Source organism: Anomalospiza imberbis, chromosome 28 (assembly GCF_031753505.1).
Source record: "Anomalospiza imberbis isolate Cuckoo-Finch-1a 21T00152 chromosome 28, ASM3175350v1, whole genome shotgun sequence".
Lineage (NCBI taxonomy): Eukaryota > Metazoa > Chordata > Aves > Passeriformes > Viduidae > Anomalospiza > Anomalospiza imberbis.
This window is the reverse complement of record NC_089708.1, coordinates 2,669,801-2,686,412: the sequence shown is the minus strand read 5'-3', so window position 1 is coordinate 2,686,412 and position 16,612 is coordinate 2,669,801. Positions and strand designations below refer to the sequence as shown.

General features: G+C 42.7%; 1 protein-coding gene across 3 annotated transcripts in view; it reads left to right on the top strand.

The window, feature by feature from the left end:
- The window catches only part of EBF2 (EBF transcription factor 2), a 140,174-nt gene that overhangs the window by 117,066 nt on the left and 6,496 nt on the right, over window positions 1–16,612 (top strand). For all 3 annotated transcript variants that reach the window (XM_068174597.1, XM_068174598.1, XM_068174596.1), the window contains 8 exons: window positions 367–484; window positions 2,216–2,346; window positions 3,244–3,370; window positions 8,937–9,025; window positions 10,196–10,261; window positions 10,353–10,530; window positions 11,893–12,078; window positions 13,287–13,454. In XM_068174597.1, coding sequence (XP_068030698.1) covers window positions 367–484; window positions 2,216–2,346; window positions 3,244–3,370; window positions 8,937–9,025; window positions 10,196–10,261; window positions 10,353–10,530; window positions 11,893–12,078; window positions 13,287–13,454 — 1,063 coding nt within the window. The remainder of the gene's footprint in view (window positions 1–366; window positions 485–2,215; window positions 2,347–3,243; window positions 3,371–8,936; window positions 9,026–10,195; window positions 10,262–10,352; window positions 10,531–11,892; window positions 12,079–13,286; window positions 13,455–16,612) is intronic.

The following is a 16,612-nucleotide window of genomic DNA, read 5'->3' as shown; positions in this document are numbered from 1 at the left end:
TTTTCATCTGATTTTTCATCTGATTTTTCATCTGATTTTTCATCATTTTTCAGGAGGCCCCATCCACTCACATGTCAAGACCAGGCATGATATTAGGTCCTGTTTTCAAGGAGTTTTCATCCTGCAGGAGCAGGGTCATTTTGCACTGAGGCTTCTATACAGCCCACAGGATGCTGTGTTAAATGCAATTAATGCACTGAATGAAGGCTGAAAATATTTTCTCCCCTTCTTAAACCCCTGCAAGGCGTACTGCCATTTTACAAAACAAGGGTTTAGCTGAACTGAATAATTAATCCCTAACAAGTTGAATTTCAAATAAATTGTTTACCTGGCTGGTTTTTTTTCCTTCTCTTTCTAAATATCCAGGTGGTGCTATCAACAACAGTGAACGTGGATGGGCATGTGCTGGCAGTGTCTGACAACATGTTCGTGCACAACAACTCCAAGCACGGGCGGAGAGCAAGAAGACTCGACCCCTCGGAAGGTGGGAGTTTTGTCTGGAGAGCAGAAATTACCCGTTCTTCCATTTCTGTTTGTTTTCAGGAGGGAAGGAGAGCTAAGGGGGAATTGCAGAGCCTCAGGGGGTTTGGGGAAGGCAGAGGCAGGAAAACAGTGTCTACTGCATGCAAAATATGATCCTCCTCACATCTAAGGGACTGACTCCCCACCCCCCTGCAATTTATTAATTAGTATGTACGGCAAAGATGAAAAACACAGAAACACCAAGTATTATCTAAATTTCAGCCCTCTCATTCAGCTGGGATAGATTTGATTTCAGGCAAATTAGGCAAGATGACATCTTATTTAAACAGAGCCGTTCCAGCACAAGATGTGTATGAAAAAGTGTCACTGGTTCCCTTAAACAAACTGTGCACGGAGCCTAACGATGCGCAGAGGGAGCTGACACTAATTGATGTGAGTTTGTTTGGCTAAGCCAGACTCATGGCCAGCTCCAGGATGGGTTGGGGACTGTATTCAAGCAATTTCAAATTCTTGTATCTGTTAAGTTTCAAAACGTTTGGCCCCTCCTCTCCCTCTTCATTCCCAAAACATTCCACCTCCCTCACCCAGACAGTGCTCAAAAACGGCTGGAAAATGCTGGAAAGGGCTATCAGTGCCTGCTTTTCCCTCTCCTGCAGCCACTGAAAGTGAGAAGAGCTGGTGATGTTAGTAGAAAAGACAAGCAAGGATATTATTTCATTATAATGTTTTGCTGCCCCACTTCTTAACTGTGCCCTGTATCAGCCTAAAAGAAGAATTAATGAACTGGAAGAAAATGATTGAATCAGTAAAGAATTCAGAGTGGTGTTAATTCTCCCCCAGCGGGCAGTGAAATGGTAGAAGGAAAATCCCAGGATTCCTAGCCTAGGAAGCCATCCAGTTTTTCCTTGACTGATTGGATGTGATTGACTGGCTGTTCAAAGGAGTCTCATGTTTTTGGAGCGCTGCCAAAGTTCTCCTCCACCTCTGACCCTGTCAACATTGGGAATGGAGTGATGGATTGACTTTGGTTATGGCCTGGAAACCATATTGGGTTCCTGATGGGATGCATAGTCCATAGGCCTTGAACATATGGAAGAGAGAAATAAAAAAAGAAAAAAAAAAAAAAGACTCTATAAAATCAAGAAAATTATTAGAAATTATCTCCTGATCTGAATTGGAGGAGACATTTGATATTCCCATATCTTCTTTTACCCATTGATAAATGTAATGAATGTGACTCTACCTTTTTTTCCACAGGGTTTGTGTCTGTGGGATCATATGCTAATCAGTGGGTGTTATTTTGTTTTTTTAAGCAGTCTCTGCACAATCATTTAAACATTTCATTTTTACACCCACTACAGTTGGCCTATTAGGCTTTAATGACACGATGTTAAGTGCCGGTAATGAATAGGCAAGTAATTAACACTTGCAAGGCAGAAAACACTCCTTTATTTATTTATTTGTTTATCGACATACTGGGGTTTGTGGAGTGGTGAGCAGCCTTCATGGGTGAATGCCTGGAAGGGACTTGTCCTAGGCCTCTGCTAGCAGTGGGAATTCAGGAATTCCCAGGTGTGGATGGCTGGAGCTGCAGCTCTCAGCTGCAGTTTTGCATCACTTGAGATGTTCGGTGCTCACAGGAATTGCTCCAGGCATTTACACCCAGGCCTCAAAGCTGTTGGGGGGGATGAAAAAAGACACCTTAAAGTGATGGTTTTTTTGTTCTGCGCAGCCACGCCCTGCATCAAAGCCATCAGCCCAAGCGAGGGGTGGACCACGGGGGGAGCCATGGTGATCATCATCGGGGACAACTTCTTCGATGGGCTGCAGGTGGTGTTTGGGACCATGCTGGTGTGGAGTGAGGTGGGTACAGCTGCCCCTCCGCCCCTGAGCTGCGGAGACTTCTCTTTTCTGAGGAGGAACAGGGTTGATTCCTGTTCCCGTTCCATGGTGCTGTGTGAGGTGGGACACAGAAACTTTTGTGAAGGGAACTCATGGAATGTGTTTTCCTTGCTCTGTGATATTATTGAATGATACGCAGAATGGAACTGAACAATTCTAGGTGTCTATAAAATCAAAGAAATTATTAGAAATTGTCTCCTGATATGAGCTGAAGGACACATTTGATATTCCCATATCTTTTTTTTTACCCACTGATGAACATAATGAATGTTACTCTCCCAATTTTTCCACAGGGTTTATTGTTTACACAGGTTTGTTACATAAGCAAAGGTAGAGAAATAAAGAAAGGGTTTAAGTTTGGGAAGGAGAAAAAAATCCTTCTTGGCCCAGGAAAAAGCCATCAATTAAACAATGGGCTTAACAGTGCAAGTTTATTGATGACAATCTATCCTAAAATGTGTGATCCTCTCCCTGGAGGCTAGGATCTAACTGAGGCGGCGTATCCCTCTGCTGATCTATAGTGATAATTTTTTTTAAAAGAGTTTTTACTGAGGCTTCTGATGGCAGGACAAGGGGGAATGGTTTTCAAGTGAACAAGGGTAGAGTTGGAAATGAGGATGACATTTTTTATGGTGAGGCCCTGGTACAGGTAGCCTAGAGAAGCTGTGGCTGCTCCATCCCTGGAAGTGTCCAAGGGTTGAACAGGACTTGGAGAAATCTGGGATAGAGAAAGGTGTTCACTGGGGGTGGGACTGGATGATCTTTGGGGTCCTTCCAACCCAAACTTTTCTGTAATTTACTCGTGAAGTAAAAGAACAGAACAGACACCTGATGGTGCCTCTCTGTTGCCATTCCCAGCTGATCACACCTCACGCCATCCGTGTCCAGACGCCTCCCCGGCACATTCCCGGCGTGGTGGAGGTGACATTATCCTACAAATCCAAACAGTTCTGCAAAGGAGCACCAGGCAGGTTCATTTACACAGGTGGGTGCCTGGGATTTGGGCTGCAGGAGCTGTGTTGGTGATTGGTATTGACAACCCTGGGTTTGATTCATTAATTATTAATTAATTTACCCTGTTGCTCATCCAAGGCCACTCTGGCAGTGGTGACATTTGGGGGTGTAAGGAGGAGGTTGCATAAGGCATTTTTACTGCACATTAATATTTTTCCCAACTGCTGTCACAACATGGGTCTGCCTACGGAATATACAACCAAATATTTATGTTCAACCTGATTATATTTGAGTTTTTCTTTTTTATTTATTTTTTTCTTTTCTTGGAAAGAGTCACACTAAGATTGTTTGAAGAAGAAAATGACAAACTGTTGGAAAGATGAATATAAAAATTAGCTATACGTTTCAAGGGTAAATCTAACTGGCACAGTGAGGCTGTTATGGGAGCTCATCTGTGTCTTTATGTTGGGCTTCTGCAAAGTGTGCTGTGCTGGCACTGCTGCACTTCTGGGGCTCTCAGTGATTCCACTCCCAAGTACTCTCACTCAGGGGTGCTGCAACCCAGCCATCAGCCTCCTCTCCTCACCAAAATGGGACGTGTGGACTTTTCCATAAGGTTCCCACATGGAAAACTTCCTGTCAGAGTGAAGCCAGCAGGATTCTGTAGATGTGTAATGATGTGCTGGAGAGTACAGCAAAAACCCAGACAAATGGTTTGCTGGAGGGGAATGGCAGTGGCTGAACCAACTTTAGCAGCTGAAGTAAGAGATGAAATACTTAAAATGAGAGATAAAAGCCTGTTTTTAAATCACCACATAAGGAGCTTGGAAGTTCGCTGTGATCTCCTTGCTTGGCTTGGCCAGGAGAAGCTGGCTAAAAATGAGGAACGGGAGCAATGGACTAGTGTCACCATAGAGCAGGATGGGAACGAGAATGACTCCAAGTCGAAGGCAAGAGAATGAACCCTGATTTATTTCAAATGCACCGCTCTATTTATAGAGACCATTGTGCGGATTAATTTCATTGGTCTTAGAGTAAAAACATTTCACACCATTGGTGTGCATTGAATGATGCACGGTGGCAGAACCTGTCTATAAACAATGTGAACAAGATAGATTAGAGAATTATTTACATTCTTTCCCAACTGTCTCCCAGGCTCCCTCCTGGTTAGAAAACCTTCTCTTTTTCTCTCTGACTGAACTGAGAATATCCACCGACTAGCCCAGAAAAGAAAACTTTAATAAAGAAAATAACAAAACGTGATGACCACAGGTTACAGAGGCTAGATTCCAAAGACCCGTGGGCAGGGCAAACGCAGCCAAGGACAGGGGCACCTGAGGGCAAAGGTCCAATCCTGAAAATCACAACATGACCTTATAAGAAAAAAGTCCTGAACCAACGGAGAAAAAGAACAGGAAACTTGAGCAAATATAGGGTAGTCCTGTTAGCATACTGGCTCCCAAGAACTCACAGTTCCCACTGTGACCCAACAAGACAACCCCTCAGTATACTATCCACCACGGTCTGAGGTCAAAACCCTTTTTAAAAGCATCTGAGGTAAAAATCTCAGCAGGATGAGATCCCACAATCCCACCCAGGCATTTAGTCCCTGTGTGTGCCTTCATCTGGTGAGGATACAGGTTGCACACACATCCCTGTTCTGAATTGCTTTCCTTTCATCAGCTGCTCCTGGAATAAAACGACATTTGTTCTCTGCTGCTAATCTTGCTGTAGCCTCATGTTCTGCTTTTAATACGACACAAATTCAAATTCTCTGCTGCTGTAAGTGGTTCCATTATAGTTCCCTTGGCTTTAATAACACACCAGTTTATGCCAGCTGAGGGCACATCTTGTAGGCTCTCGTAGTTCAGCTTTGATCACAGCTCTGCATTTACTTTGTCACAGAGATGCTAACCTGGAAATGTGTATATCAGGGAGATTTGGAACATAATTTTCCTTGCTGAGCAGAAATCCTCCAGGGGTTACCTTGTCAGAGCAAAGCAATATAAAATCATCTGTGGGAGAGGCTGGGCTCTGGCTTGTGCTGTATCAGCCTCTGGATCCAGGGATGGGAAGGTGCTGGTTTGCTAAATCTTGTAAGGAGATTGGAGCTCTTGTTTTCTGGTTGTGAGAAACAACACTTACAAGGACACAGAGAGCTCTATAAATGGGAAGAGTGAGTTCCCTTGGACAGAAAAAGCTGAGGTGATGAAGCATTTCCTGCTGTCACTGCTTTAGACTGTGAGAAACATGGGGAAATAGAGAATTTCAGGATCTGAGAGGGCTGACAGGAAAACCAGAGAGGGACCCTTCATCAAGATCTATAGTGACAGGACAAGGATAATGGGTTCAAACTGAAAGAGGGGAAATTTAGGTGAGATTTACAGAAGAAATTCCTCCCAGTGGGAGTGGTGAGGCCCTGGCACAGGTTGCCCAGAGAAGCTGTGCCTGCCCCATCCCTGGGAGTGTCCAATGCCAGGTTGGACAGGGCTTGGAGCATCCAGGACTAGTGGAAGGTGTGACTGCCCCTGCTGGCAGGGAAAAACAAGATGATTTTTAAGGTCCCTTCCAACTCAAATAATTCCATGATTCAAACTTTGATGCCACAGGTGCCCTTTCTCTGTTAACACCTTAAAGGCTGGGCAGCCCACTGCAAAAACTGCTCTCCCTCTGCCGCAGCTTTATGGGTTCAGGATATTTCTAGAGATCTCCAGACTTTGAGTCTCCTGTTCCCCCTGTGCTGTGCTTTGTGGGGTAAATCCAAGGTGAGCTGCAGAGCTGTGCTGGGACCCCTGGACGTGGCCCTGTCCCACATCTCCCAGGGTGGTGCCAGCACGAGCTGCTGCCTCTCGGGGTAAATCGTGCACCCTCCTCCTGACAGCCTGATGTGCTGTGATGTGTGGTGAGACAGTGAGCACTTCCACTGCCAGCACTGTCGCAGCCAGGCCCCGCAGAGAGGGGCTGAGCTGCCGCTGCAGCTCTGGCAGATGCAGCCAAGTGTCATGGAAGAACTTGCTCAGCTGTGAGAATTCTTCTCCCCCTCCTATTCCAGCAAGTCAGAATGGCTGCGCTTAAGATGAAAACACAGGTTTTGAGGGGTAAAGAACATCAAAGAGGAAGCACTGTCCAGACTCTGAGGCTCACATAAATAAAGTCAGATAGTTGGTGACACATTTAGATCTGTCCCTGCTCTTATACAACAAATCTGTTGTTAAAACAGTCATGCTAGGGAGAGGTTTACAGGCTCACTGATAATTTAGTTTATTCCCTAGGTGGCTTCTCTTTTTGTGCATAAATTATATCATGCCATGCCCAGTTTTTTAAACTGTTTTGGGAAGTTCAAATGACCCCTTGGGCCTGAAACTCTGGATTTGAGGGTTGCCAAAGGGATTTTGTACCTAAGTCTATTTTCTGAGGGGTTTAATTTCAGATATCTGATTTCTAGGAAACAATGAACAGCCTGCTTGTGTGTCAGACCCCTTTATGGTCTCTGAATCCATGAACATTTGGATATAATCCTGCCATATTTCTATGTAACATACAGATAAATCACTCCTGACCCAGCAGCTCTTTCCTCAGTGGAAGTGGGATTGTGGGGAAGCTGCTCAAACTTGCTGGTGGATTCTTCATCTTTGGCCTCCACTTGGGAAGGTGTCATTTATTCCTCCAAATCCTTGGTACTGTTTTTTCACAGGATTTCATAACAGAGATATTTTTGTTCCATTAATGAGTAAAACCAGTAGTGGGCAATTTTGTTGCAGGCCGTACAGAAAACCTTTGTGCTGAAAGACATAATGTACACATTGATTCAGGACGGCTGAGTCCTGTGAACAATTCAGCGTTGTTGGGAAATGATTTGCTGCTCTTGATCTATCAGGATGAAACTGTCCATGTCAATCCATTGGAAAAATGTTTGTTGAATAGTGGCCAGCTTCTTCTTCCTGAATTAGCATTTTGCATGTTCCCACTAGCTATTTTTAGTAACTTTATGTATATTTGAATATTATTTATATTTCACATGTTTGAATTTCTATATATTTCACATTTCTTTAGCTTTAGATATATCACTTAAATGAATAATTTGTGATCAAGAGGAGAAATGGCAGATAAAGATGTTTAGGCTCTTGAGAGAATTGGCCTCTAATTCTCAGGATTATTGGCAAAATAGCCCACCCCCCAAAAAACTCCTCTTCCCAAATGGGATGTAGATTCTGTGGCGTTGAAATGTGTATTATTAAACTCCTTCAGCAAACCAGAATGGCTCCCAGTGGAGAGCAAAGACATTCTAAGTATAGCCAAGACTAAATTCTCAGGTCTGGGTTTTCTCTGCTCAATTCCCACTTGATTATCTCCTGTAATATTTAAACTTCATGCCATGCCATAATTATTTAATAAAAAGTAAATATAAAATGTATCTCAGTGGAGAATGTGACCTTTTACCTTCATGTTGTTATACCAAAGGCAGACAGGGATAAACAGGGAACCTGGATCAGTGTAAAACTCTGTCTCATGTGATGGGTTCTTCTCCTGGTGCAGAAGATGGCTCTCCTGTGAGTGCTCAGGATATTTTGGATCATTCAATAAGAACCATCAGCATCTCTTGTAATCAGGGGTTTTCAGATGTGCCAGTGACAGTGCTAGTTATTTTAAAAAATAAATATTTTTTTTTCCCTCCCAAAAGAACCACAAATGGTACGAGAAGGTCTAAGCCAGCACTGCCTGAGGGTAGTGCTAAAGGACTTACATATGTTATTTATTAAATGTGTCATGAAATTCTTCGCAGAATCCGCAGCATGAATGTGTCATTTGTGTTAAAATGTGCATTCTGAAGAATAAGGGAACTCAAAGAAAAACATCTCTGTAACAGTGCTGGTGCTCAGTGGCACTGCTGAGGTGTTAGAGGCAGGCAGAGCTCAAGCACAGAGAATGCTGCAAGCTGGCTTTTGGATTCTGCACCAATTTAAATTGGAGTTTGAATAATCAGAAATTCGAGTATTATTGCTGCGATTTCCTAGCAGAGACTAGGAAAGTGTCTGAAGTTTTCTGAAATAATCAACTATGCCAGTAGGGCTCTGCCAGCTATTGCTAACTGAGGATCTGGGTCAAAATATCCTGGTTTATCCACCAGAGATTAAGATCATTACAGGGAAGTGGCAGCGTATGCAGAACACACAACTGGGGAAGGGAATGTGTCTAATGAATAACTGTGCCCTACTTCGGGACTGCAAAACATTGGGGGCGTGTGTGGAATGTGTTTATTAGAAGAGCAAACACGGCTGTCTGATTTCTGGCTGTGCAACCAGCAGGAGAAGACCTGTTCTGCTGTGTACTTGTCTCATAATTTGCTTTATTGCTGTCATGGTTTTGTCCAGAGTGAAACATTCGTCCTTAAAGGAGTATTTTGTGACAGTGCTGCTGCATCTTGCAAATTATTCATTCAGCCTTTGATAGAGGATGAGAAGTCAGCCAGGGAAACAGGGGCAGCTTGAAGTGCAGAAGTCATGATTTCTTTGTTGCCCTATTGAGACAGAGCCGTATAAAAGTACATGTTTAGATGCAGCCATATAATGGGGTGGGGTTTGATGTTTTCCTTCCAGCTTTAAATGAACCTACCATAGATTACGGCTTCCAAAGACTGCAGAAGGTCATCCCAAGACATCCTGGGGACCCTGAAAGATTAGCTAAGGTAAAATAATTTTAAGCATTTCACTCAGCCCACCAAATGTGTTTTTTTCACTTCTAATTCATAAGAGAGACACAATTATATCTTAAATGACAATCACATCTGAATTCACCAATTACTTGTAAGTCTGGCAAGAATGGGACTGTGTAGAACCCACAGTGATGTTTGTATGTGAGAGTTCAAAGAGTGTCTGTGTAATTTTGCTGCTAAATTGAGTCCAGTGAACGTTCCCAGTTCATTGTCCTTGTGCTGTGCCCTATCCCTGGTGGCACATCCCTGAGCCCAAATGCTGTGTCCATGCCAAGGAATGTACTGAATCCTACACACGTTCGTGTGTCCATGCAAAAGGATCCATTGGAATCCCCGGGGGAGCGGGGACATCTGGGATTTGTCTCCGTTTTTGGTGCTGCTGAGGTGGAGCAGGTTCAGGACTCTGGAGAGCTCCGGGTGCTGGAGGAGCCCCGGCCACGGCACGGCCGAGCCAGGGATCAGCCCCCGCTGGCTCCAAAGGGACTCGTGGTTCGGGGGGGCTGCTCTGACCCACTGGGATGGCTTAAATTCCTCAGGTGCCTGGCAAATAACACCTGAACACACCACGAGAGCGCAGCCGGGCTTCAGAGTGACCACACACAAAACACTGGAGTCACTTGAGAGAATGCTAGCTCATGGTTTTATTTTATTTATTTAATTATTCTATTCTATTCTATTCTATTCTATTCTATTCTATTCTATTCTATTCTATTCTATTCTATATTCTATTCTATTCATTTATTGCATCTATTTTTTAATTTTACTTTAGTCTAGTCTAGTCTATTCTGTCTTATTCAATTTTTATTTCATTTATTTTCTCCAGTTCTAGTTCATTTTACCATTTTTTTGTGTTATTTTATATTTATTTGCTTGCTTGTATTTTATTTATTATATATTTATTTAATTAATTGCATTTTGTATTTATTTTTATTTATTATACATTTATTTCTGTTATTTTATTTTTATACTTAAAAATTTACTTTATTTATTATATATTTCATTGATTTTCATTTTTTTTTATTTATTTTCTTTATTTATTTTCTTTCTTTATTTTCTTTCTTTATTATATATTTATTTTACTTCATTTTATTGACCAGAGCTATTTTTTTGCCATTAAAACGCCTCTTTCCCTCTTCCCCACAGGAAATGCTGCTGAAAAGAGCCGCTGACCTGGTCGAGGCCCTGTACGGGACGCCCCACAACAACCAGGTCAGGCTGCCGGGGGTGGGACGGTGCAGCCCGGGCCCCGGGAAGGTTCCCCGTTGCTCCGTCCCGTGCCTGAGCTGTCCCTCGTTCGCAGGACCTGATCCTGAAGCGCGCGGCCGACATCGCCGAGGCGCTGTACAGCGTGCCCCGCAACCCCGCGCAGATCCCCGCGCTGTCCAGCTCCCCTGCCCACAGCTCCATGATGGGCATCAACTCCTACGGCAGCCAGCTGGGCGTCAGCATCTCCGAGTCGGCGCAGGGCAACAACCAGGGTGAGCCCCGAAGCCTTCCCTGGGCGCTGGAACCCCAACCCAGCCCGTTCCCAGGCGCTTTTCCCCTGGATCTGTTTTCCAACCTGTCCGCGCGCCCAGCGGTGGCTTTAACTCTGGGCATCCCAAAGGGTGGTGCTGCCCCCGTGTCTTATCGGAAATAATTTTTGATTACTTTTGATACCAACTTGCCCCTGAATTCTCTCCCTGTCCCCCTCAAAATACCAATTTTTTTGTATTATAGCTCTGTTTTTTCACAAACAGCAATGGCAGCAGCTGGAAAAAACCTCACATGGCAGTGGGAAATTTTCCTTTCTTTTTTGTTTTTAAGGCAGCTGCTTCAGTGTTCATTTTACCAACATTCATATATTGTATGTATTACATTTAGTCTAGATACACTATTGATTGTGAGGAAAACAACCCATAAAGCAATGTATTAACATTGAAAGAATGATCAACTTTTCTGTGTCCTGAATATTTTGATTTTTAGCCCAGTCAGTCTGTGGTTGATCTCAATCACTGGCTGTGTTTAACACTCTAAGGCAGCAAACCCAGATCGTTTAGATTAATTTTCTATCTGCCCAGTTAAAATCCATCGTGAAGATAATTTTGCTCATTTTTTCAAGGTCTTACCAGCCCTGAATTAGAACCTCGTAATGTAAATGAGCAGAAATTACCTGACTTGATATACCTAAATATTACATCTAAATAGTGACTACTCTTAATGTAATTACTGTACCAGTCTCTCTAATGAAAGTTTTTCCATAGAAAGACCCTTTTGCGGCTGGAATAATGATTTATCCTTTTATGCTGGTAGCTACAGTTTTCAACTCTCTTTTTGGAGTAAAAAAAGGCTAAATTTTGGCTCTCAAATATTTGTTAGCATTTTTTAATACGAAAAAAATGGGTTTTACTTATCCAGTTTATTCTTTCTCCCACATAGAGGAAATTAAAGTTTAAATTACAAACTTTATATGGGTTATCATTTCCCCTTAGTAACGTACTTGTTTTATCTGTAATTTAACAATTCAACAATAATTTGAAGAGTAAATCCTCCCCCATTCAATGGTAGAAAATCCCATGTATTATAAATTCTACCCCAGGTAAACATAAGCACACACAACGTTGTCCAGGTCTTTGAATGAATTTAAAATTTTAATAAATCAAATTTTATTGGAAAAACGTGCATTGGATCACCTCAAAAAGTTGGTTCAGAACTTTAACTGCAGGAAAAAAACACTGAATTTATTGGTATTGCCTAAACATTTTAAATAATCTGGATTTCAATGACATTTATTCAAGCAGGGGATGTGCAGGAGGAAGCTTTAAGCCGCGGAGGCGCTCTGAAATGCGCTTTATTTCCAGGTTACATCCGTAACACCAGCAGCATCTCCCCCCGGGGGTACTCGTCCAGCTCCACCCCGCAGCAGTCCAACTACAGCACCTCCAGCAACAGCATGAACGGCTACAGCAACGTGCCCATGTCCAACCTGGGCGTGCCCGGCTCCCCTGGCTTCATCAACGGCTCGCCGACGGGATCCCCCTACGGACGTACGGCCCCGCGCCCGCGTGCCCTGACCCCATCCTGCTCCCTCTGCCTCAGGAACCTGCAGACTTGGCTTTAGTGCACATTCAGTCAAAGGCTCTCTTTGTGTTTGGGTGCCATGGGTATAAACTAGAAAAGGCTCCCGTTTTCTGACTGCTGAAGGTTACTTCTTTATTCTCCTCCGTTTTTTTATCCTTATGCAGAGTGGCAAAGCCACCGTGGGAAATGAGGTGCAATTTGCAGCTTTATTAAGCGAGTAGCCACTGCTTTTAGCACAAAGACTTTGCAAATCCTGGGTAAAAGCCACTCAAATAATCTTTATGAGTTTGAAGGCATTATCAATAACTGAGAGCTGAACTGGGGATTAATTTCCTGTGAAACCATATTAACTTCATAACCAGAAATATAACATGTAATAGAATTAATCTCTCAATTTCTGCTTGCTTTACCATGAACGTCCACTTTTCCTCCCATACCTTGATTTCCCTTTGTCTAGGGAATGTGTGAAAAACAACAAAAAAGTATACACCACCATCTATGGTGTAAGTAAATAATTAAATATATGTTATTTAGGTATGAAGAGTTAAACAAATTAGTATTATTAGTAGTATTAGTATTAGTATTAGCTCCTCTTCTGGAGCTTTCCATAAGGAAAGGACCAGGTCTCTCTTGTGTTATTGTGATTTCAAACTAATACTGCCAAGAGACCTGGGAATTCACATGAAATATTGTTGTTTATTCCCCTTTTTGCTGAGGAATGGCTGATATTGTTCTGGAAGCTCAGCAAACAGTTCCTGGACAAGTTATTGGAGATAGAAAGGGGCTTTTTTCTTGCAAGGCACTTCTTTAAAAAGGAGTCAATTTAGAATAAAATCTAAGCAGCAGATTGAAACCAAGGAAAATTAACTTTTAAAAAACTGGGGAAGACACAGGATTTGCCAACCTTTCCAAATTCCAAGGACACTGAGTGGACAGGCAACTACAGTTCCTATTGACTCTGTTTTTCTCTTGATGATTTTCAATTTTCTGGCACACTCACCCTTAATTTTGAAAGAATTAAGAGCTGTTTTTTCTGAACTATTCAGTTGAACTCCCTCTCTACTTCAGACTTTAATTATCCTCACTGAGAGAATGAGACCTCCTTTGAGAGGTAAAACAAGGAATCAGACAATGGCAAATTTCTGATGAGAAATTCCTTTTTGTCCTTTGGCAGTGATGTCTTCAAGTCCAACAGTCGGCTCCTCCAGCACTTCTTCCATCCTCCCGTTCTCCTCCTCGGTGTTCCCTGCTGTCAAACAGAAGAGTGCCTTTGCTCCTGTCATCAGACCCCAAGGGTCCCCCTCTCCCGCCTGCTCCAGCGGCAACGGGAATGGCTTCAGAGGTGAGGAATGTGTTCCTGTAAATCCCCACTAAAGCTTCCATGTGGGTAAACGCAGCCACCACCTGAGTGCCACCAGTCATCACCTTGAGTGCCATCACATGGGTACCGCAGGGCTCAGGAGCGAAATTCTGCCCCAGCCCAGCTGGATTAAAGGATTAATCCAAGATTTTGGCTTTAGAGCAGGGGCCAGGCACTGATTTCCACAGGAAGGTTCTGACCCAACGAGTTTCAACCCCAGAATGGTTAGGGCTGGGAAAGGACCTTAAAGATCCCGTTCCAACCCCCACCACAGGCAGGGACACCTTTCCCTGGAATGTAAGGGAATATCAACTCTTTTGTGGGGAATGACTTCTCCTCGGGCTTGGGGGACTTGTTAAACAGAGCAGAGTTAATCCCCAGCTCTGTCCAGAACACAAACCTGCTGCAAGATTTAGGCTCAGCCCGGGAATTGAGCCCCACAACCCATTTACAGCCCTTTTAAAGGTGATCTGTGAAACAAATGTGAGCAGTAAGATAAGAATGGAAACCTGTACCGAATTCTTGCTTTTAACAGGCTGGGGGGGTGTGTGCAGCACATAAATATGCTCCAAGTCTCCATAAAAAATGCCTTTATAGGGCCTGGGAAGTCATCTGGCTCCTTCAGACTTCACTAGAGATAGCCTAGGAAACACAGCTCTGGGAATTGAGCCGTGCCAAGAGCCAGTGGTAATTCCAAATGAGCTCCACAAACAGCACCTGTTTGGCTGGGTGTGATAGAAACCCTTTGCTCGGCCACAGGAACTTGCAGAAAGCGTGATTATTTTATGTAATAAGGAAATTCTAAGTATGCTGAACAAAAACAGTAACATTTTTAAAAGCTAACTCAGAGAATTCTAAAACAGCTTCTTCCTGTGCCCCAATTACAAGAAAATCCACACTTTCCTAAGAAAAGTTTCTTCCCATGAATGGCTAGATCCATTGATCTCATCATGTGAATGCACAGATTTAAGTCTGCTTTAAACTTGTCTAACTGTTACGTCAAGAAGGCCTAAATATTAAGCCTAAATATTAAGGAGCTACCTGAGGTGGTGCTAAACACAAATCAAAGAGAAAACCACTCAGGCTGCTTCTAGGAGACAGAAAAAGGACAGATTAAGAAACTACTGAAATATTTCAATTAATAATTTTCCTTAAGGTAACACTCAAGGCTCTGCTTAGAAAGAGTTTCTCTCTCTTTCAACCTATAAAGGAATAAAGTACTAGAGACCAGTTGGTGCCATCTATGCTGTTTGATATATACAATGTATTTTATCCAGCCTATAAATCAGTAATCAATGAGAGAGTCTAAAAATTGAGCTCTAATATTAAATATAACAAAATCTCAAAACTAAAACCTGACATCCATCCATTTCTACTGACCAAAGTCCAGTCCTGAGCTGGTCAGGATTAATCTATGAGTTAAGGTTGTGAATAATTGCTGAATTAGCAAAATCAGAGATAAATGGATACAGAATTTATTAACCACATCCCTTTCTTTGTGGGATTTCTACCTGTACATCAACACAAACATAAGTATATTCACATTCTATAACAGTTAAATTTAAGTATCCAACAAAGCAGGACTGGTCAGTGGCACAGCAAGAAGAAACAAGGTTTGTTATGCCAGGTCTTGGTGACTGTTGAACTCTTTCAGCCATGGATGCAAATTCCAGCTGAAATATTTAAATTGATGCAAGCTGGGAAGCACATGCTTTGGAAAAGATCCAGGTACACGCAGCCTGATATCCAAATTAACGTTCCCACAGTGCTGACAGACAGATGTGGCCAAAAAGTCAACAGGAGGCTCCCAAAGAGGCTTCTTGCCTGGAGTGAGGCAGTGGGAGATGGATAATGCCCTCTGCCACGCCACACCCTGGGGCTGGAAACCAGGGATAGGTGTGCTGGGCATGGAATCAAGGATTTACTCATCAAACTTAGGCATCCCAAAATGCTGCTGGAGAGAGAATTGCAAAAGCACAGGGCAAGCAGTGAATATGTGCAGGCCCCTTTCCAAAGCCTATTAACTCTGAATTTCCCCACTCATAACATGTGGAAAACTTCTCCTCAGTATATAATAATAATAATAATAATAATAATAATAATACATATTATAGAGTTAGATATCTACATTTAGAGGATGGTAATCTTCTTCTTCATCTTCTTTGTCTTCTTCTTTGTCGTCTTCTTCTTCTTCTTCTTCTTTTTCTTCTTCTTCTTCTTCTTCTTCTTCTTCTTTCTTCTTCTTCTTCTTCTTCTTCTTCTTTCTTCTTCTTCTTCTTCTTCTTCTTCTTCTTCTTCTTCTTCTTCTTCTTCTTCTTCTTCTTCTTCTTCTTCTTCTTTCTTCTTCTTCTTTTCTTCTTCTTCTTTTCTTCTTCTTCTTCTTTCTTCTTCTTTTCTTCTTCTTCTTCTTCTTCTTTACCAGCCCCTCAGAGCATGCCACCCTCTTTACAGGCAGCAATGAAAATCTAGATTAGAGCTTCCATATATGTTAATCACAGCAGTATTTAAGCCTGGATTAAAACCAGTCTAAACAGGAGCAGTTGTGCAATCTTCATCCTCAGATTTGCATTGCCATTATTCCAGCAGTTTACAGGGAGGTTTTTTTTTTTCCCAAAAATGTATTTTAGGAGGATTTGCTCCTTGTGAGGGCGGTGAGGGGCTGGGATGGAATGCCCAGAGGAGCTGTGGCTGCCCCACCCCTGGAAATGTCCAAGGCCAGGTTGGAGCACCCTGGGACAGTGGGAACTGTCCCTGCCCATGGCAAGGGGTGGATGAGATCAGCTGTAATGTCCCTTCTAACCCAAACCATTCCATGATCCTGGAGTTCAGCACTAATCCCCTTCCCAGTTCTCACGTTTGAATTGCGGCGAGTCCTTTTCCACTCCAAGACAGTTTTCCAAAGGCCACTTGTACTCACCAGGATTATGATCATTATTAATTACACCCATTAAAGGTGCCTATCACCGGATCATCTGAGTGCTACCCATCTTTGATTATTTATTTATAAAAAAATTCTCCAACCTTGTGACAATTTTAATCAAGTGTTTCAGTTGATAATTGCAAGCTGTCAAGGTTAATACAATAAGGCTCATCTCTAATTCTTTTTCCATTTCCCTCCATGAGAGAAAAAAAAAAAAGAC